This window comes from Halichoerus grypus, chromosome 2 (assembly GCF_964656455.1).
Source record: "Halichoerus grypus chromosome 2, mHalGry1.hap1.1, whole genome shotgun sequence".
Classification (NCBI taxonomy): domain Eukaryota; kingdom Metazoa; phylum Chordata; class Mammalia; order Carnivora; family Phocidae; genus Halichoerus; species Halichoerus grypus.
In genome coordinates this window covers 151,326,611-151,342,245 of record NC_135713.1, presented here as the reverse complement: position 1 = coordinate 151,342,245, position 15,635 = coordinate 151,326,611, and the positions used below count along the sequence as shown (strand labels likewise).

Here is a 15,635-nt window from a genome sequence, read left to right as displayed (position 1 = left end):
ACCTGGATGGCTCAGTTGTTAGGCGTCTGCCTTCAGCTCGGGTCATGATCCCGGGGTCCTGGGATCGAGCCCTGCATCGGGCTCCCCGCTCAGCGGGAAGCCTGCTTCTCCCTCTCCCACTCCCCCTGCTTGTGTTCCTGCTCTCGCTATCTCTCTCTCTGTCAAATAAATAAATAAAATATTAAAAAAAAGAAAGAAAGAAAGAAAGGAGCAGTTACAAAGCTCAGCTAGTGATGTCCATGTAACAAAAGACCCCCCCTCCACCTACTGATGCCCCGAAGGCTTTATAGGTGATTTCTACCAAACGTTCCTTCGGATCATCTAATTTCCCACAAGTTCTTCCCCAAAACAGAAAAAGAAGGCAAGCCAACCCATTTTAGGAAGTTCCGACTTCAGCGAAGGACACCACAAGAAAATGAAAACACAGGTCTCATTCACTTATGAACATAAACATGAACATCCTACATACAATACGGGCCAACCACATCCAAAAGTTGACTGCCAAAGAAACCGTCCAGCCTGATTACATCCAGCGTGTCCCACAAATGCAGGGGTGACATGCATTCTTTCCTCCCGATGGAACCCCATCTTGTTGAGGGCAGCCGCGCATGGGGTCCAGCCAGAAGCACCGTGATCCATTTCTGACCAAGGTCACTAGAAGTCTGCAAGGGGCCAGGGCTGCCAGCAAAGTCTGTCCTTTGCTGGTAAAAGGAGAGTCACCTAAGGTAAAGTGTTTTTGTGCTTTTGCTCCTGCTCCTTCCCTTCCACCACTGGATTCATGCCTTTGAGGTGGCAGCCTGTTGCCAACATGAGGTGACTGGGCTGAGGACAGAAGGCCAGTGTGCCAGAGACGGCCCATTAGAAGGATGGGCTCCTTCCTACTGAATGACGCCATTGAGCTACCAGACCAGCCTGGGAGGGCCCATCTCTCTGCTGGCTGAGAAGTTAATGGCCGTGGGGGGGACCAGCACCTGGCTCAGTCAGAGGAGCATGCAACTCTTGATCTCGGGGTCGTGAGTTTGAGCCCCACGTTGAGCATAGCGATTACTTAAATGAATAAACTTTAAAAAAAAAGTTAATGCCCTTGGGTTTTAAGAAAGCTTTGCTGGTATTCTGTGACATGCAGCTGAGACCATTTCTACCAATTCAAATGGTTTATCATCAGAAAGTCTACCCATATTATTAACTGCGCTAGTGGATTCACAGAGAAAGACCCCCACGCTTCTTTGATTAGAAATAGGAAAACGCACAGAGTGTGGTGCATAATGTCAGCTTTTAAAAACTTCAGAAAACAACATCCTGAACTTGGAAAAGGCTTATGTGTAAAGATGGGAATAGGATGGGATTGTCATCACGGCAGCACTGGTGATCCTGACCAATGCACTAAGATAAGAAAATGAAAGAAGCAGTAAGACAGGAAAGGAAAAGATAATTATGTGACGGTGTAATTACGTATGTGGAAAATCTAGCAGAGGCAATAAGCAAACCCTTGGAACCAAGAGGAGAGCCAGGGACTTTGCCGGATGCTAGAAACACTTATAAATGCCACTCGCTCTCCTCAGTACTGGCAATAATCAGCTTGAAGCTATAGAAAACAAACTATCACAACAGTAACAGAATCTACAAAGTATTCAGAACTAAACTTCGCTTATTTTTTTAGAGATTTATATATTCCTTTGAGAGAGAGGAGGAGGAGAGAGAGAAAAAGAGCAGGGGGACAGAGAGAGAGTCTCAAGCAGACTCCAAGCTGAGCGCAGAGCCTGACACCAGGCTCGATCCCACGACCCTGAGATCATGACCTGAGCCGAAACCAAGAGTCGGACGCTTAACTGACTGAGCCACCCAGGCACCCGAGAACTAAAATTTATTAAGGATGTTCTTCACATTTATGTAAAACCTTTATGGAATAAAACGTGAAACTGTTAAAGGCCATAAAAGTTCAGTGTAAATGGGGAGATAAACCCTTGGTTTGGATGCGCCGACTCAACATTATAAAGATGACAGTTCTCCCCCAAATAATCTGTAAGTTAAATTCTTAGGAACTTGAGGAGGAACTCATTCTAAAATGTTCCTGACAGTCTAGAGGCACCTGGCCGGCTCAGTCAGCAGAGCGCATGACTCTTGATCTCAGGGTTGTGAGTTCGAGCCCCACGCTGGGTGTAGAGATTCCTTAAGTAAATAAAATTTTCTTTATATAAAAAGATGAAATGTTTATGATAGTAAAAAGGTCCATGAATAGCCAAAGAAAGGGGGAAGGAGTCACCCTGCCGGATATTAAAACACACCACGGAAGTTAGAGCAAACAAGTAACAACAAACTCATACATGAAATACACAAAGACACAGCCATGGCGTATTTCTTAGTTGCTGACAAACTGTGGGAAGCCAGTAGGAGCCGCCCATGCACACACACAAGAGTGGTTATGGGCCAACAGTGGAGTGACATCAGGAAGGACAGGTTGGATCAGCAGACAGGGCAAGCAGCTCCCTCCCTCTGGGGATGAAAAAAAAGAAAGAAATCTGTATCCCTAAGTCCCACCACACGCAAAAGTAAACTCCAGGTGGAGGAAAGACTTTAAAACAACGGGAAAGCTAAGGTCAACAGAGGAGAATGGGGACGAGTATTTTTGTGACCTTGGGTGGGATTCTCTGAAACAAGATACCAAGACCACGAACCATAAAAGGAAATGTTGATGGCCTGAATACATTACAGTTAAGAATTTCTGCTCAACAAAGGACATCACACCCTCCCCCTGGAGCCCGCTGACTGCCAAGCTCGGGACCAGCGACCAGCTCGACCAGCTCGACCAGCTCGGTTGAGCGAGGGAAGGGGGAGGGGGTGCATTCTCCAGCAGTGGTGTCTTTCAGCAAGCGTGCAGGTAGGATTTTGGCGGGCTCAGGTAAAGCATATACATGTGAGGCAGGAGACACAGGGAGAGAAGCCAAAGGAGGCATCTTACTGGGTGCGGTCATTCCTCTTCAGTCCATGGAACAGTGTCTACCCCTTCAGTTTGCCCCAGTTTGCCACCTGGAGGGGTGGACGGACGTTAAAACAAAGCATCACGATTGCTTTGGCAGGGCTGTGGGCATTTACAATACAGCAACTAATCCAGCCTAGAGAGCTCAAAGACCAATCCCCCTCCTGGAATTCCCAGAGCTGGAGCCATCAAATCCACCATGGCCCCACTGAGGGGCCCATCCTTAGAGCCCAAGAGACCCCCGGAGGCGGCCCATTTAGTGGCTTCCCCAGGCCAACACCGGGTGGAAACTCTATCCCACCTGATGACACCCGGGATCTGTTCCGTGAATCCCCGCTTCTGATTCTAACATTTTTGTTTTAGTCGGGTTCTTCCGGCGACAAGGAAAAGGAATACATTTAAATCACCTAAAAAGAGTTTCTCAACCTTCCCGGCAATAATCGAATCCCGCAAGGGTCATCGATGGGTGCTGCAATTTATAGGCCACGGTTTAATTGGGAACAGGATATTTACATGGCATCAAAATATCTCCCCACAAAAGTGCTTCTTAGCGACAAAAGGAAAAACAGGATCTTGACCATGGGAAAGCACGGTGGATTCCACCTTAACCACATAGCAGAGTGAACATGGCCAGAACTAGGTCAAATTGATATGAAGTGTTTCCTGATATGATTGTCCCGAGAAAGCCACCTCACTTCTATGATACTGAAACACACACCCCAAATCCAACCACGAGAAACATCACACAGACGGAGGGAAATTCTATATAATCGAGGGACATTCTGTGTAGTTACTGGACTGTGGTTTTCAAAAATGTCAAAGTCCAAAGAATAAAGGCAGTTTAAGGAACTATAGGAAACCAAAGAGCTGTGGTCCCAGGTGGGACGCTGGGACATTTTTTGGACAGTCAGCAAAATGGGAACACGAACTGTAGACTGGATAAAACTAGTGCATCAGTACTGAATCTCCCGAAATTCATAAGCAAACTGCAGTTATGTAAGAAAATGTCTTTGTTTTTAGGAAATACACATGGAAATGTGAGAGGCAAAGGGGCACGATGTCTCCACGTTCGTCTCAGTTCAGGCAATAACACTTGAGAAAGAGTGATAAAGCAAACAAGACAAAATGTTAACAAATGGTGAGTCTGGCCCAGGTTGATACATAAAATTAACCCTCACATGGTATGTTTATTGCCAACCATGAGAAATTGAGTCGTTACCAGTAAAAAGTAGCCAAAGCCACCAGGGAGATTTCTGCTTCTGGGAAGATGGGGTGGATGTGCTTTTCCCCTGTTCGGCCCATTAAGTCCAACTAAACTCCGGAACATTCTATATAAACATAAGAGGTGAAGGAGTCAGCAATTAGAACCGAATAGACAAAATAATAATAGAATAGAATAGACAAAATAATAATGATAATAATACCCCAACAAAAGCCTGCTCTATCTAGCCAAAGGACCATGGGAGGGGTAGCCTAACAAGGCAGAACTTGGAAAATACGGGGCGCCTGGGTGGCTCAGTCGTTTAAGCGTCTGCCTTCGGCTCACCTCATGATCTCAGGGTCGCCGGATGGAGCCCCACATCGGGCTCCCTGCTCAGCGGGGAGTCTGCTTCTCCCTCTCCCTCTGCCTGCCACTCGCCCTGCTTGTGCCCGTTCTCCGACAAATAACTAAATAAACTCTTAAGAAAAAAAACTTGGAAAATCACCACTCTATTCCAGACAAATACCACAAACTGTGGCCACACCCACATCTGCAAAGGCCAAAGGGTGAGCCCAGATTTCTACCCTCCTCAGGCTTGTCATGAGTCGCCCCAACATCCCTGCCAGGGAGGGGGACTCTCTGGGAAGGCCAAGCAGGGGAGCGGGGACTTTGCCTGAGCCAGCGTGTAACCACAGGGGGGACTTGAACTTCGAACGCCGCCTAGCGGCGCCTTTCCTCGCCAGGGCGATGTCAGAAAAAGCCAGCTAGAACAGAAGGTTTTAGACCCAGACTCTCATCAAATAATACAAAAATGGCCACGTTTCCATTAAAAAAAAAAAAAAAATCATTCCTCATACCAAGAACCGCAAAGACCTTGAGATGAATAACAAAGACAACCAGCGGCTGCCAACAGCCAAAGGACAGAGGTGTGAGGATTCTCTGGAAAATATTTTAAAGCAGCCACGATAAAAATGCTTTAACAAGACGTTATGGATACGCTTGAGACAGATGCAGACCCGACTTCAGCAAAAGCATAGAAGATCTAAAGAAGGACCAGAGGGAGACTGTAGGGCTGAAAGGCAGGACAGCTGAAATTAAAGCTCAGGGAGTGGGCCTCGCAACACAATGGAGAGAACAGAGAAAAGAATCAGTGGGCTGGAAGATACAACTATAGAAATCACCCTTTCGGAAAGACAGAGAGAAAACAGACTCCTAAAGTGGGGGGGGGGGGGCCCGGGTGGCTCAGTCGGTGAAGCGTCTGGCTCTTGATTTCAGCTCAGGTCAGGATCTCAGGGTCCTGGGATCAAGCCCCACATTGGCTCCCTGCTCAATGGGGACTCTGCTTGTCCCTCTACCCTCTGGTCCTACCCCCTTTTCCACTTGTGCTCTCTCTCTGTCTCTAAAATAAATAAATCTTAAAAAAGGAAGTCTCAGGAAGCTCTGGGACTCTAATAAAACATCTGCCATGTTGAGCTGGGAGCCCCATGCAGGACTCGATCCCAGGACCTGGAGATCATGACCTGAGCCAAAAGCACACACTTAACCATCTGAGCCACCCAGGTGTCCTGAGAGACTACCCAAATTTGTAAAGAAACATAAACAGACATGCAAGAAGTCGAGCAAACCCCAAATAGAACAAACCCAAAGAATAACACAAAAAGAGGCACCTGGGTGGCTGGGTTGGTTCAGTATCTGATTCTTGATTTTGGCTCAGGTCATGATCTCAGGGTTGTGAGATTGAGCCCCGCATCAGACTCCACTCTCAGTGAGGAGTCTGCTTGAGATTCTATCCCTACCCTTCCCCCTGCTCATGCTCACTCTCTCTCTCTAATAAATAAATAAATAATAAATCTTAAAAAAAAAAAAAAAGAATAACCCAAAGATAAACTCCCCAAAATAAACACACAACTACCATATGACCCAGAAATTGTACCCCTGGACATTTTCCCAGGGAAATGAAGACTGATGTTCACACAAAAATCTGTACACTAATGTTTAAGGCAGATTTATCTATAACAGCTAACAACTGGAATCAGCCCAGATGGCCTTCAGTTATTGAATGGTTAAACTGTGCTACATCCATGCAATGGAATACTACCCAGCAATGAAAAGAAATGAACTACCAACACACGCTACAAACTATGAATCTCCACAGAAGTATGCTGAGTGAAAAAAGCCCACTCCCAAAGGTCATATTCTGTATGATCCCATTTGTAGAACATTTTCTTAAAGATTTTATTTATTTATTTGACAGAGAGAGACACAGCGAGAGAGGGAACACAAGCAGGGGGAGTGGGAGAGGGAGAAGCAGGCTTCCCACCAAGCAGGGAGCCCAATGGGGGCTCGAACCCAGGACCCCGGGATCATGACCTGAGCTGAAGGCAGACGCCCAACGACTGAGCCACCCAGGTGCCCCTATAGAACATTCTTGATGCAACAAGATTATAGAAATGAAGAACAGAGCAGTGATTGTCGGGGGTAGGAAGGAAGTTGAGTGTGGATATAAAGGGACAATATGAAGGATCTTTACGGTGAGAACAACGTCAATATCCAGGTTGTGATAGTGCACTATGGTTTTGCAACATGTTACTAATGGGCAGAAACTGGATAAAGGGTACACAGGATCTCTGTCTTATTTCTTAAAACTGCACGTGAATCTAATGTTTAAAAATTCACCTGAAATTTAAAAAATACCTTTTCAGACAACTCTACTTAAAAAAAAAAAAAGAAAAATGGAAAATATAATCTTTACCTCTTAAAGCTCATTATGTTGCAAGTAAATATCCCAGTACCAATTGTTTTTTTTAAAGAAATAAGCAGATTTTTGGCTCACAGAACTTCACAACTGGTTTGATACAGCATCTCAGTGATGCCAATGGTTTCTTCCCATTTTCTTTTTATGCCTTCTCTGACATCAGCTTCATCCTAAGACCACAGCCCTTGTGATCACAAGGTGGATGCCTACAGCTCATCTGGGGTTACGTATTTCCTGTCCACATCCAGAGAAAGTATGCTTTCTTCAACCATCCCACGAAGTCTTGGGCTTTGTTATGGAAAGGACCCACTTACTTTCTGTTTCTGTCCCCGCGCCAGTCTCACTCTGACCACGGGATACTCTGACCAGCTTATATCAGGCTACTTGTCTGGGACCTAGTGATTGGCTGAGGTCCACTTATGCAGCTGGGATAGAATCATTCCCACCAAGAATCCTAAGGATGGAGTAGGAGTAATTTTCCAAAAGAAAAAAAAAGAAAAGTTGAGTGGATCCTCCAACTAATGTCTCCTGCCCAACTCTTTAAAAATGAACCACAGCTAGAACATTGAACTGGACTCTTTGGATGAGATCAACTCTGCCTGACTTACTGCAATAGAGACTTGTTGGAAAGATGCGGGGCTCACTGGGTACAAGTGAACGTGGACAGTCCAGGATTGCCCGGGAATCAGGTAGCAATGGGGCCTTGCCTTTGTAAGAGGAACCACTCTACACTTTTCCTGAACACTTTCTTGAAATGAATGCTGTCCAGTTCTATTTTCTCTTTTCTTGTCATCACATTCACCATTTGAAATCCTAGGACAAGGGGAACAGTTGTCCATGATTAGGTTACATCCCGGAGCTAAACTCAGGTGGAGACAGGAAGTACCGGGTGGAAGGAACTTCCAAAGATATTTGGGTTTCCAAAGCGAGAGGGCAGCGTGCCTACTTCTATACTCCTATCAAGTCTGTACTCGTCTGAGGAGATGAAATCTCCCAAAAGGAAACTGGGGTCCTCTTATCCAAGAGGAATGGATGCTGGATAAAAAAAATTACACATATTCCCCTTAGGTATTACATGATAAAACATGTTAAGTGGCACAAAGCAGTACTAAGATGAAAAGTATGAATTAAGTGGATTTACCTGAAAAGCAAGAAAGATTGAAAATAAGTGAACTAAGATTTCAACTCAAGAAGGTAGGAAGAGAACATGAAAATAAGCTCAAAGTAAGATTAAAGGTGGAAGCAGACATTTATCATCAAAGAGAAAAAAAAAGCAATTGACTAGTAAAACTAATAAATCTGGTTCTTTGGGGCACCTGGGTGGCTCAGTCAGTTGAATGTCTGCCTTCAGCTTAGGTCATGATCTCAGGGTCCTGGGATCGAGTCCCGCATCAAGCTCCTTGCTCAGCAGGGAGTCTGCTTCTCCCTCTCCTTCTGCCTGACCCTCCCCTGCTTGTGCTCTCTCACTATCTCTATCAAATAAATAAGTAAAATCTTTTTTAAAAAATCTGGTTCTGGGGCGCCTGGGTGGCTCAGTTGTTAAGCATCTGCCTTCGGCTCGGGTCGTGATCCCAGGGTCCTGGGATCGAGCCCTGCATCGGGCTCCCTGCTCAGCGGGAAGCCTGCTTCTCCCTCTCCCACTCCCCCTGCTTGTGTTCCCTCTCTCTCTGTGTCTCTCTCTGTCAAATAAATAAATAAAATCTTTAAAAAAAAAAAAATCTGGTTCTTTGACTAGTCCAGTAAAATAGAATAATCTTTGGCAAGTCCAGTGAGGAAAAAAAGAGGGGTGGGGAGAAAGAGAGAGAGAAAAGACAAACAACATTAGGGCTCATGACTACAGATATGGAGATTTTAACAAATGATAAAAGTATGTGTTCAAACCTGCAATAATAAATTTGAATAGCCACATGAAATAGATATTTTATCAGAAACTATCAATTACCAAAATTGACTCAAGATCAAAATTGACCCAAGAAACCTCAACAGATCAAAAATTATAGTAGAAATTGGAAAGGTATTCCAGAAGCTATCCCCCAAATGGCATCAAGTCCAGATGGTTTTATAGGTGAATTCCACCAACCCTGCATTGAACAGAAAATCCCTATGATCTCTAACTTTTCCAGAGAATATAAAATTTTCCAACTTAATTTCTAAAGCCAGCATAACTCTGGTAACAAAACCAAACAAACAAATAGAAAAAGACAAAGCCCCGGGGTGCCTGGGTGGCTCAGTCGTTAAGCGTCTGCCTTCGGCTCAGGTCATGATCCCAGGGTCCTGGGATCGAGCCCTGCATTGGGCTCCCTGCTCAGCGGGGAGTCTGCTTCTCCCTCTCCCTCTGTCTACCACTCTGCCTACTGTGCTCTCTCTGTCAAATAAATAAATAAAATCTTGAAAAAAAAAAAAAAAGAAAAAGACAAAGCCCCTCAAAAGCAATCTACAAGCCACTTCTATTTTCTAACTTAGATGTAAAAGGTATAAGTAAAATGTGAGCAAACCAACCTAGAATTATATTAAAAGAATAATTAATAATGGTCAAGTAATGTTAATCCCAAGCACTCAAAGATGTGAAATTAGAAAAAAAAAAAATTCAGAATATTAACATGTGAAGAAAGTGAAACATAGGATCATTTCAGTAGGTTCCAAAGCATATGAATCCCTTTTCTGTGTCTGGAATAGCCTTCAATTTAGGAATATTTGGAGAAGCAGAATCGGCCTCCTATTACAAAACCTGAAACCACCAGATTTGCTCTCCCAGACTTCCTTGCAGCCGGGTCACAGAAATATGACTAAGCCAACCGATACCCAGACTTTGAATCAGGAGCTGGTACCACAAAGGAGGAGGGGGTGGTCCAGGATCCTCTCTCTGCGCAGGGAGGTTGTGGTAACACCGAGTCTCTGGCTCAGCAGCTGGAGCAGTGCAGGCTTCAGTGATCTGGTCTTGGAGCAGGAGCGGAGTTTTGCTCACCAGACTGGTTCTGCAGCTTGATTCTGTTCCGGGCTACACAGTTCCAAAAGTCTGGTTCTCTGGTCTTTACTGGGAAGTCTGTAAAGTGGCCAATATATGTTTAACAAATTCCCTTTCATCCTAAACTCACCAGGATGTTTTTTGTTGCTTACAACGAAAATCCCTGATACAATACACCAACAATCAGCAGCTCCAGGGGACCCACTCCACCTCACGGCCTCTCTGTCTCTCTCTCTCACACTTCCTGATGCTTGATTCCTTGTTTTCTCCATGTTCTCAAGTACTTTTTGCAGTGGGCAAATTATATAAATGGGAAATGTACGGATTAACAGCATTGGGTTCGTGGTGAAAGGAGTAGACGGGCAGACTCGTGTGGTTGCATGACGCCCCTGCTGGGGGACAGCTGGTGGGGCATTTTAATCATTAGAAGGGGTGGTGGACCAACAGACATGGTAGCTGACTCTCCAAAATATGCACCTCATTTGGTCTTGGGAAGTTTTGTTTTGAAGTAATCTCTATGCCCAACGTGGGGCTCGAACTCATGACCCCAAGATCAAGAGTTACATGCTCCACCGACTGAGCCAGCCAGGTGCCCCAAGTCTTGGGAAGTCTTAAAAGGCTTTCCAGAGGAAGACATTCTGGGCTGGGACTCTCCAGATAAGTAAGGGTTGGGCAGAAGGGGGTGAGGGGTGAGAAGAGAGCCCAGGCACAAGAAAGAAATAAAATGATCTACTAGAGTGAAAGGTGGAGTGCTGAGAGATGGGGCTGGACAGGTAGGCAAGGGTCAGATCATGCAGGACCCTGTAGGCCATGTCAGGGATCTCAGAGCTATAGGGAGCCCCTGATGAGTTTCAAACAGTGGAAGGATATGAACAAATCTGCAGTTCTGGAAGACCACTCCAGTGGGGGATGGGGAGAAGGGAGGTCAGGGCATCAGGAGACCAGCTGGGAGGCTGTTGCAGTGAAGCCGTAGAGAAGAGCTGGTGTCCTGGACTGGGAATGGTGGCAGTGGGGATGGAAAGAAGTGGATTTCAGAGAGAGATTAGGAGGTAAAATCAGCAGGACTTGGTGACAGGTTGGATGGGGGAGGAGGAGGGAAAGAGTTAAGGATGACCATTGGGGTTTCTGTTTGTATTGACTGAGTGGCTAAATGGGCGGATGATGGTCCCATTCACTGGGCTGGACAACACAGGAGGGTTAGCTATCTGGAGAGAGATGATGAGCTTAGTTTTGAACATATTGTTTTAATGCTTGTGGGACATCCAAGGAATCCAAAAGGCAGTGGGACCTAGGTGTTTGGGTCTCTGGAGAGGGGTCTGGGTCTGAGTAGAGGTGAGTCACTGGGGTGGGTGTGTGGTGCTTGACAGCAAGGGAATGAATGAGGGTAATGTGAAGTGTTTGTGTAGCAGAAGAAAAGGAGAGGACCAAAGACCAAACTCCGGGGGCAGGCTGACTTTCCATGAAAGACAGAGGAAGAGGAGTCTATGAAGACTGAGAAAGGTCAGCCAGAGAGGTAAGAGGGAGGTGGTGGCATGAGTCCCAAGACGGGAGAGGCCGTGGGTATGTAGGCTGCAGAAAACAGGATCCTAATGGAGATGTGTCCGGTGGGTGTAGAGGGGTGGGGGACACTGGTGACCTTGGCCACAACGGAGCCAGTGGGTGGGGGGAACCATGCTAGAGAGGGAGAAAGGCAGAGGGCGGTAAGGGTTAAAATTGGCAAGTGGGAAGGGCGAGTGAGTGGCAGCTGGGGAGGTTTAGAAGCCGGGGGACGGTGGTGGTTGGAGGAGTCCACTCCCAATCCGTCCTGTGTAGATGGAAAGTGGGAGAAGAGAGCCACAAGGAGGGCTGGGGACGGTTGTGGAAGGAGGTGATAAGGGCCTGTGTCCGGGAGGGACACTGCTCCCAGGTCACAGGAGGGAATCTCTATCAGGCTGGCACTTCCTCCCCATCCCCATCCCCTTCCTGCCCCTGCCCAGGCCCTCCCTGGAGCTGGAGAGAGAGGACAGTCACACCCTGCGAGCAGCTCTGTGCCCTCGGAGGTCCTCCTGCCTGCCTGTAAGCTGGAGTTGGGGCTGGGGGACAGGGCCGCTGAGGGAGGGAGAAGAACCTAGGACGTGGGGCTAGCAGTTTAGGCTTCTGGGGGCAAGGGCGGGAGAGGGCAGTGGGGAGGACAGGAGTCCGGGGGCTGCGTTTCTGGAGGGATCCCCGAGGCTGCAGCAGGGGCTAGAGTCTGGAGGAATAACGCCCAGTGCCCACGAGGTGCCCACGCGTGTCCCCGTGACCCCCAGGTCCCCATGCCTCTCCTCCTGTTGCTGCTTCTGCTGCCGCGCCCCTCACACCCCCAGTTGGTCTGTGAGGTCTCCAAGGTGACCAGCCAGCTGGAAGTGAACTGTGACAACAGGGGGCTGAAGTTGCTGCCTCCAGATCTGCCCAGAGACATGGCCATCCTTCACCTGGACGAGAACCCCCTGGGCACCTTCTCCACAGCATCCGTGGCGTCCATGACCCAGCTTGCAGAGCTGTACCTCCGCCAAAGCCAGCTGACCAACCTGCAGACGGACGGGGCGCTGCCACGGCTGGAGACCCTGGACGTCTCCCACAATAAGCTGAAGAGCCTGCCCTTGCTAGGACGGGCACTGCCAGCCCTCACCACCCTGGACGTCTCCTACAACGAGCTGACCGCGCTGTCTCCTGGTGCTCTGGACGGCCTGAGCCGGCTCCATGAGCTCTACCTGCGCGGCAACAAGCTCAAGACTCTGCCCCCGGGGCTCCTGAGGCCCGTGGCCCAGCTGAGGAAGCTCAATCTGGCCGACAACAAGTTGAATGAGCTGCCCCCGGGGCTCCTGGATGGCTTGGGGGAGCTCGACACCCTCTACCTCCAAGGGAACTGGCTGCGCACCATCCCAAAGGGCTTCTTCGGGGACCTCCTCCTGCCTTTCGCTTTTCTCCACAACAACCCCTGGGCCTGTGACTGCGAGATCCTCTATTTCAGCCGCTGGCTGCAGGACAACTCCAATAACGTCTACTTATGGAAGGAGGGTGTGGACGTCAAGGCCATGACTCCCAACGTGGCGAGCGTGCGATGTGTCAACCTGTACAACGTGCCCGTCCACACCTACCCAGGGAAGGGCTGCTCCATTCTCGGGGATGGGGTTGACCTAGGCTATGACGACTACGACGAAGAGGAGGAGGTGGGAAAGGTACCCGCCACCAGGGCCGTGGTCAGCTTCTCCAACACCAGAGCCCGCACAACCCACTGGGCCCCCCTCCACTCAGCACCCACTGCTTCTCCAGACCGCCAGATGCCCCATCTGTCTTACACCCTCGAGTCCACGAAGAAACAGAGCAGATTCCCAACCGCCCCAGAGCCCAGCAGGTCCAGCACGCCCCATCCCCCGCCCTCCACCATGCCCCACCCCACAACATCCACCATGACCATGACCACCCCAGAGCTCAGGCTCCCCACCAGCCTGGAACCCACGACCCCCTCCACCCCGGAGCCCACCATGACCCCCACCACGACCCCCACCACAACCCCCACCACGACCCCCACCACCCCCGAGCCCACTACGACTCCCACCACGACCCCCACCACCCCAGAGCCCACCACGACCCCCACCACGACCCCCACCACCCCAGAGCCCACCATGACCCCCACCACGACCCCCACCACCCCGGAGCCCACCACGACCCCCACCACCCCAGAACCCACCACGACCCCCACCACGACCCCCACCACCCCGGAGCCCACCACGACCCCCACCACCCCAGAACCCACCACGACCCCCACCACAACCCCCACCACCCCAGAGCCCACAACTCCAACCACCCCCACCACCACCCCCGAGCCCACCACGACCCCCACCACGACCCCCACCACCCTGGAACCCACCACAACCCTAATCCTCTCTGAACTGACCACATTTGAGATCCCAGAATCAACCTCACTCCCTACTATTTTGGAATACCCAATAACCACCTCCTCTGTCTACCTCCCAAAGGCCCACGAGGTGGTTCAAGGGAATTTGGAGAGCTCCAGAAATGACCCTTTGCTCAACCCTGACTTCTGCTGTCTCCTCTCCCTGGGCTTCTATGTTTTGGGTCTCCTCTGGCTTCTGTTTGCCTCTGTGGTCCTTATCCTGCTGCTGGCTCGGGCCCGGCCCGCGGGGCCACAGGCCCTGGCCATAGCCACGCACACCGCACATCTGGAGCTGCAGAGGGGAAAGCAAGTGACCATGCCCCGGGCCTGGCTGCTTTTCCTTCAAGGCTCACTCCCCACTTTCCGCTCCAGCCTCTTCCTGTGGGTACGGGCTGATGGCCACGTGGGGCCCCTGCGGGCAGGACGGCGGCCCTCTGCCCTGAGTCTGGGTCGGGGTCAGGACTTGCTGGGAACAGTAGGCGTTAGGTATGCTGGCCACAGCCTCTGAGGGGGGTGGTTTGGGGACCTGCAGAGGCCGTGACAGGCTTCTGTACTGGGATCTAGCTGGGGGTGGGCGGGCAAGGAGCACAAGGTCGGGGGAGACTTAGCCACTTTTCCTTTATCAGAAGCCTCTTGGTACCACACGCACAACCTCGGCGAAGCAGCAGGGGTGCAGAGGAGCGGGGCGGGTCATAGAACAAAGAACAAAGCTCCCCATGCAGGAGGGGTTCACAAACCACTACGTCGTTACCATCACCTTGCGGAAAGTTTGAGGAAAAAGCGAAGGGAACAGAGCAGGATTCTCACACACGTGTACCGGAGGGAACCGGGAAAGAGCTGGATCAAGATGTGAGCCCTGATCGTCCCTGCGGAGCGCAAACATGGTGGTTTCCTTTTCTTTTCCTCCGTTGAGCATTTTCTAGTTTTCCACCGTTGTATATTATTTGTAGAATAAAAAGGTAACTTCAAAAAAACTGAGTTTCCTTTGGAGACGAAGAGCGTCCAGGGCACTTGTCATTCACACGTCTGAAGCCCCACCTGCCCCACCTGAGTTGGATCACTCGCCCACAAACGCTCACCAGCCTGCACCCCCGGCCTGGGGTGCCCCCCTCCTCCTACGCTACCGCTCACCAGGCCACCGCAAGCACCAGGACCAGCTCCAACCCACAGGTTTCCCTGGAGCGGCCCCTGCCGAGGCGTGCCTGCCCCGGGCCGCCTAGGAGCCAAGGTGGGCACCTGCCCGCACCCGCGGCCTCCTGCTCTGCCCAGGCCAGCGGCCCAGTGGGTGTGGGCCTGACGGCGTGGGCCATCGTGCTGGGTTCTACTCATCGCCGAGCCGTCCCAGTCAGGTGTCCTGCTCGCATACTAGAACCTGCTTCTCCCCTGCTCCCCTAGACTCTGCCGTTTCCCCTCACCGCACCGAGTAGTCTGTGTTTCCTGTGGTGTCTCCAGCCCAAACCAAGGCTGGGGCCACAGAGAACGGGAGTGAAAGCTGAGCCTCCCCGGCTCTAGAACCCCCTTCTCCAGGTGGCCAGGGCCTCAAAGCCCGACCGCACCTGCCCTGCTTGGAAGTCTCCCCTGGAGAGAGGACAGATCTGGAGCTTGACCATTAAGGGCTTCTATGCACTCACCCGGCTGACGTCCTGCAATGAGTTCTCCATGCCCCATGGGCCGCCACTGCAAGCTTCGAGATCACCTGCCCCTCTCCTCCCCACCCAACCCCAGGTTTCCCCTCCGAGGCTTTGTTCTCCTGTCCAGCAGGTGTGCCGCCCCATCCATCTGACGGCCACCAGCACGGCTCTCTCCTCCAGGCAGGGC

General features: G+C 50.2%; 1 protein-coding gene and 1 long non-coding RNA gene across 2 annotated transcripts; one reads left to right on the top strand and one right to left on the bottom strand.

Annotated features, from left to right (window-relative positions):
• Nucleotides 1-3,452: 3,452 nt before the first annotated feature.
• LOC118526846 (uncharacterized) lies at nucleotides 3,453-12,552 on the bottom strand. The gene is made up of 2 exons (XR_004912840.2): nucleotides 9,762-12,552; nucleotides 3,453-4,305 (listed from the first exon to the last, which is right to left on the bottom strand). It is a non-coding gene; the product is annotated as an uncharacterized LOC118526846 (long non-coding RNA).
• On the top strand, nucleotides 11,923-14,380 carry GP1BA (glycoprotein Ib platelet subunit alpha). Its single transcript, XM_036078282.2, has 2 exons — nucleotides 11,923-11,953; nucleotides 12,187-14,380. Exon 2 carries the CDS (start codon nucleotides 12,193-12,195, stop codon nucleotides 14,323-14,325), a length of 2,133 nt encoding a protein of 710 aa, XP_035934175.2. The 5' UTR covers nucleotides 11,923-11,953; nucleotides 12,187-12,192; the 3' UTR covers nucleotides 14,326-14,380.
• The last annotated feature ends 1,255 nt before the right edge of the window (nucleotides 14,381-15,635 follow it).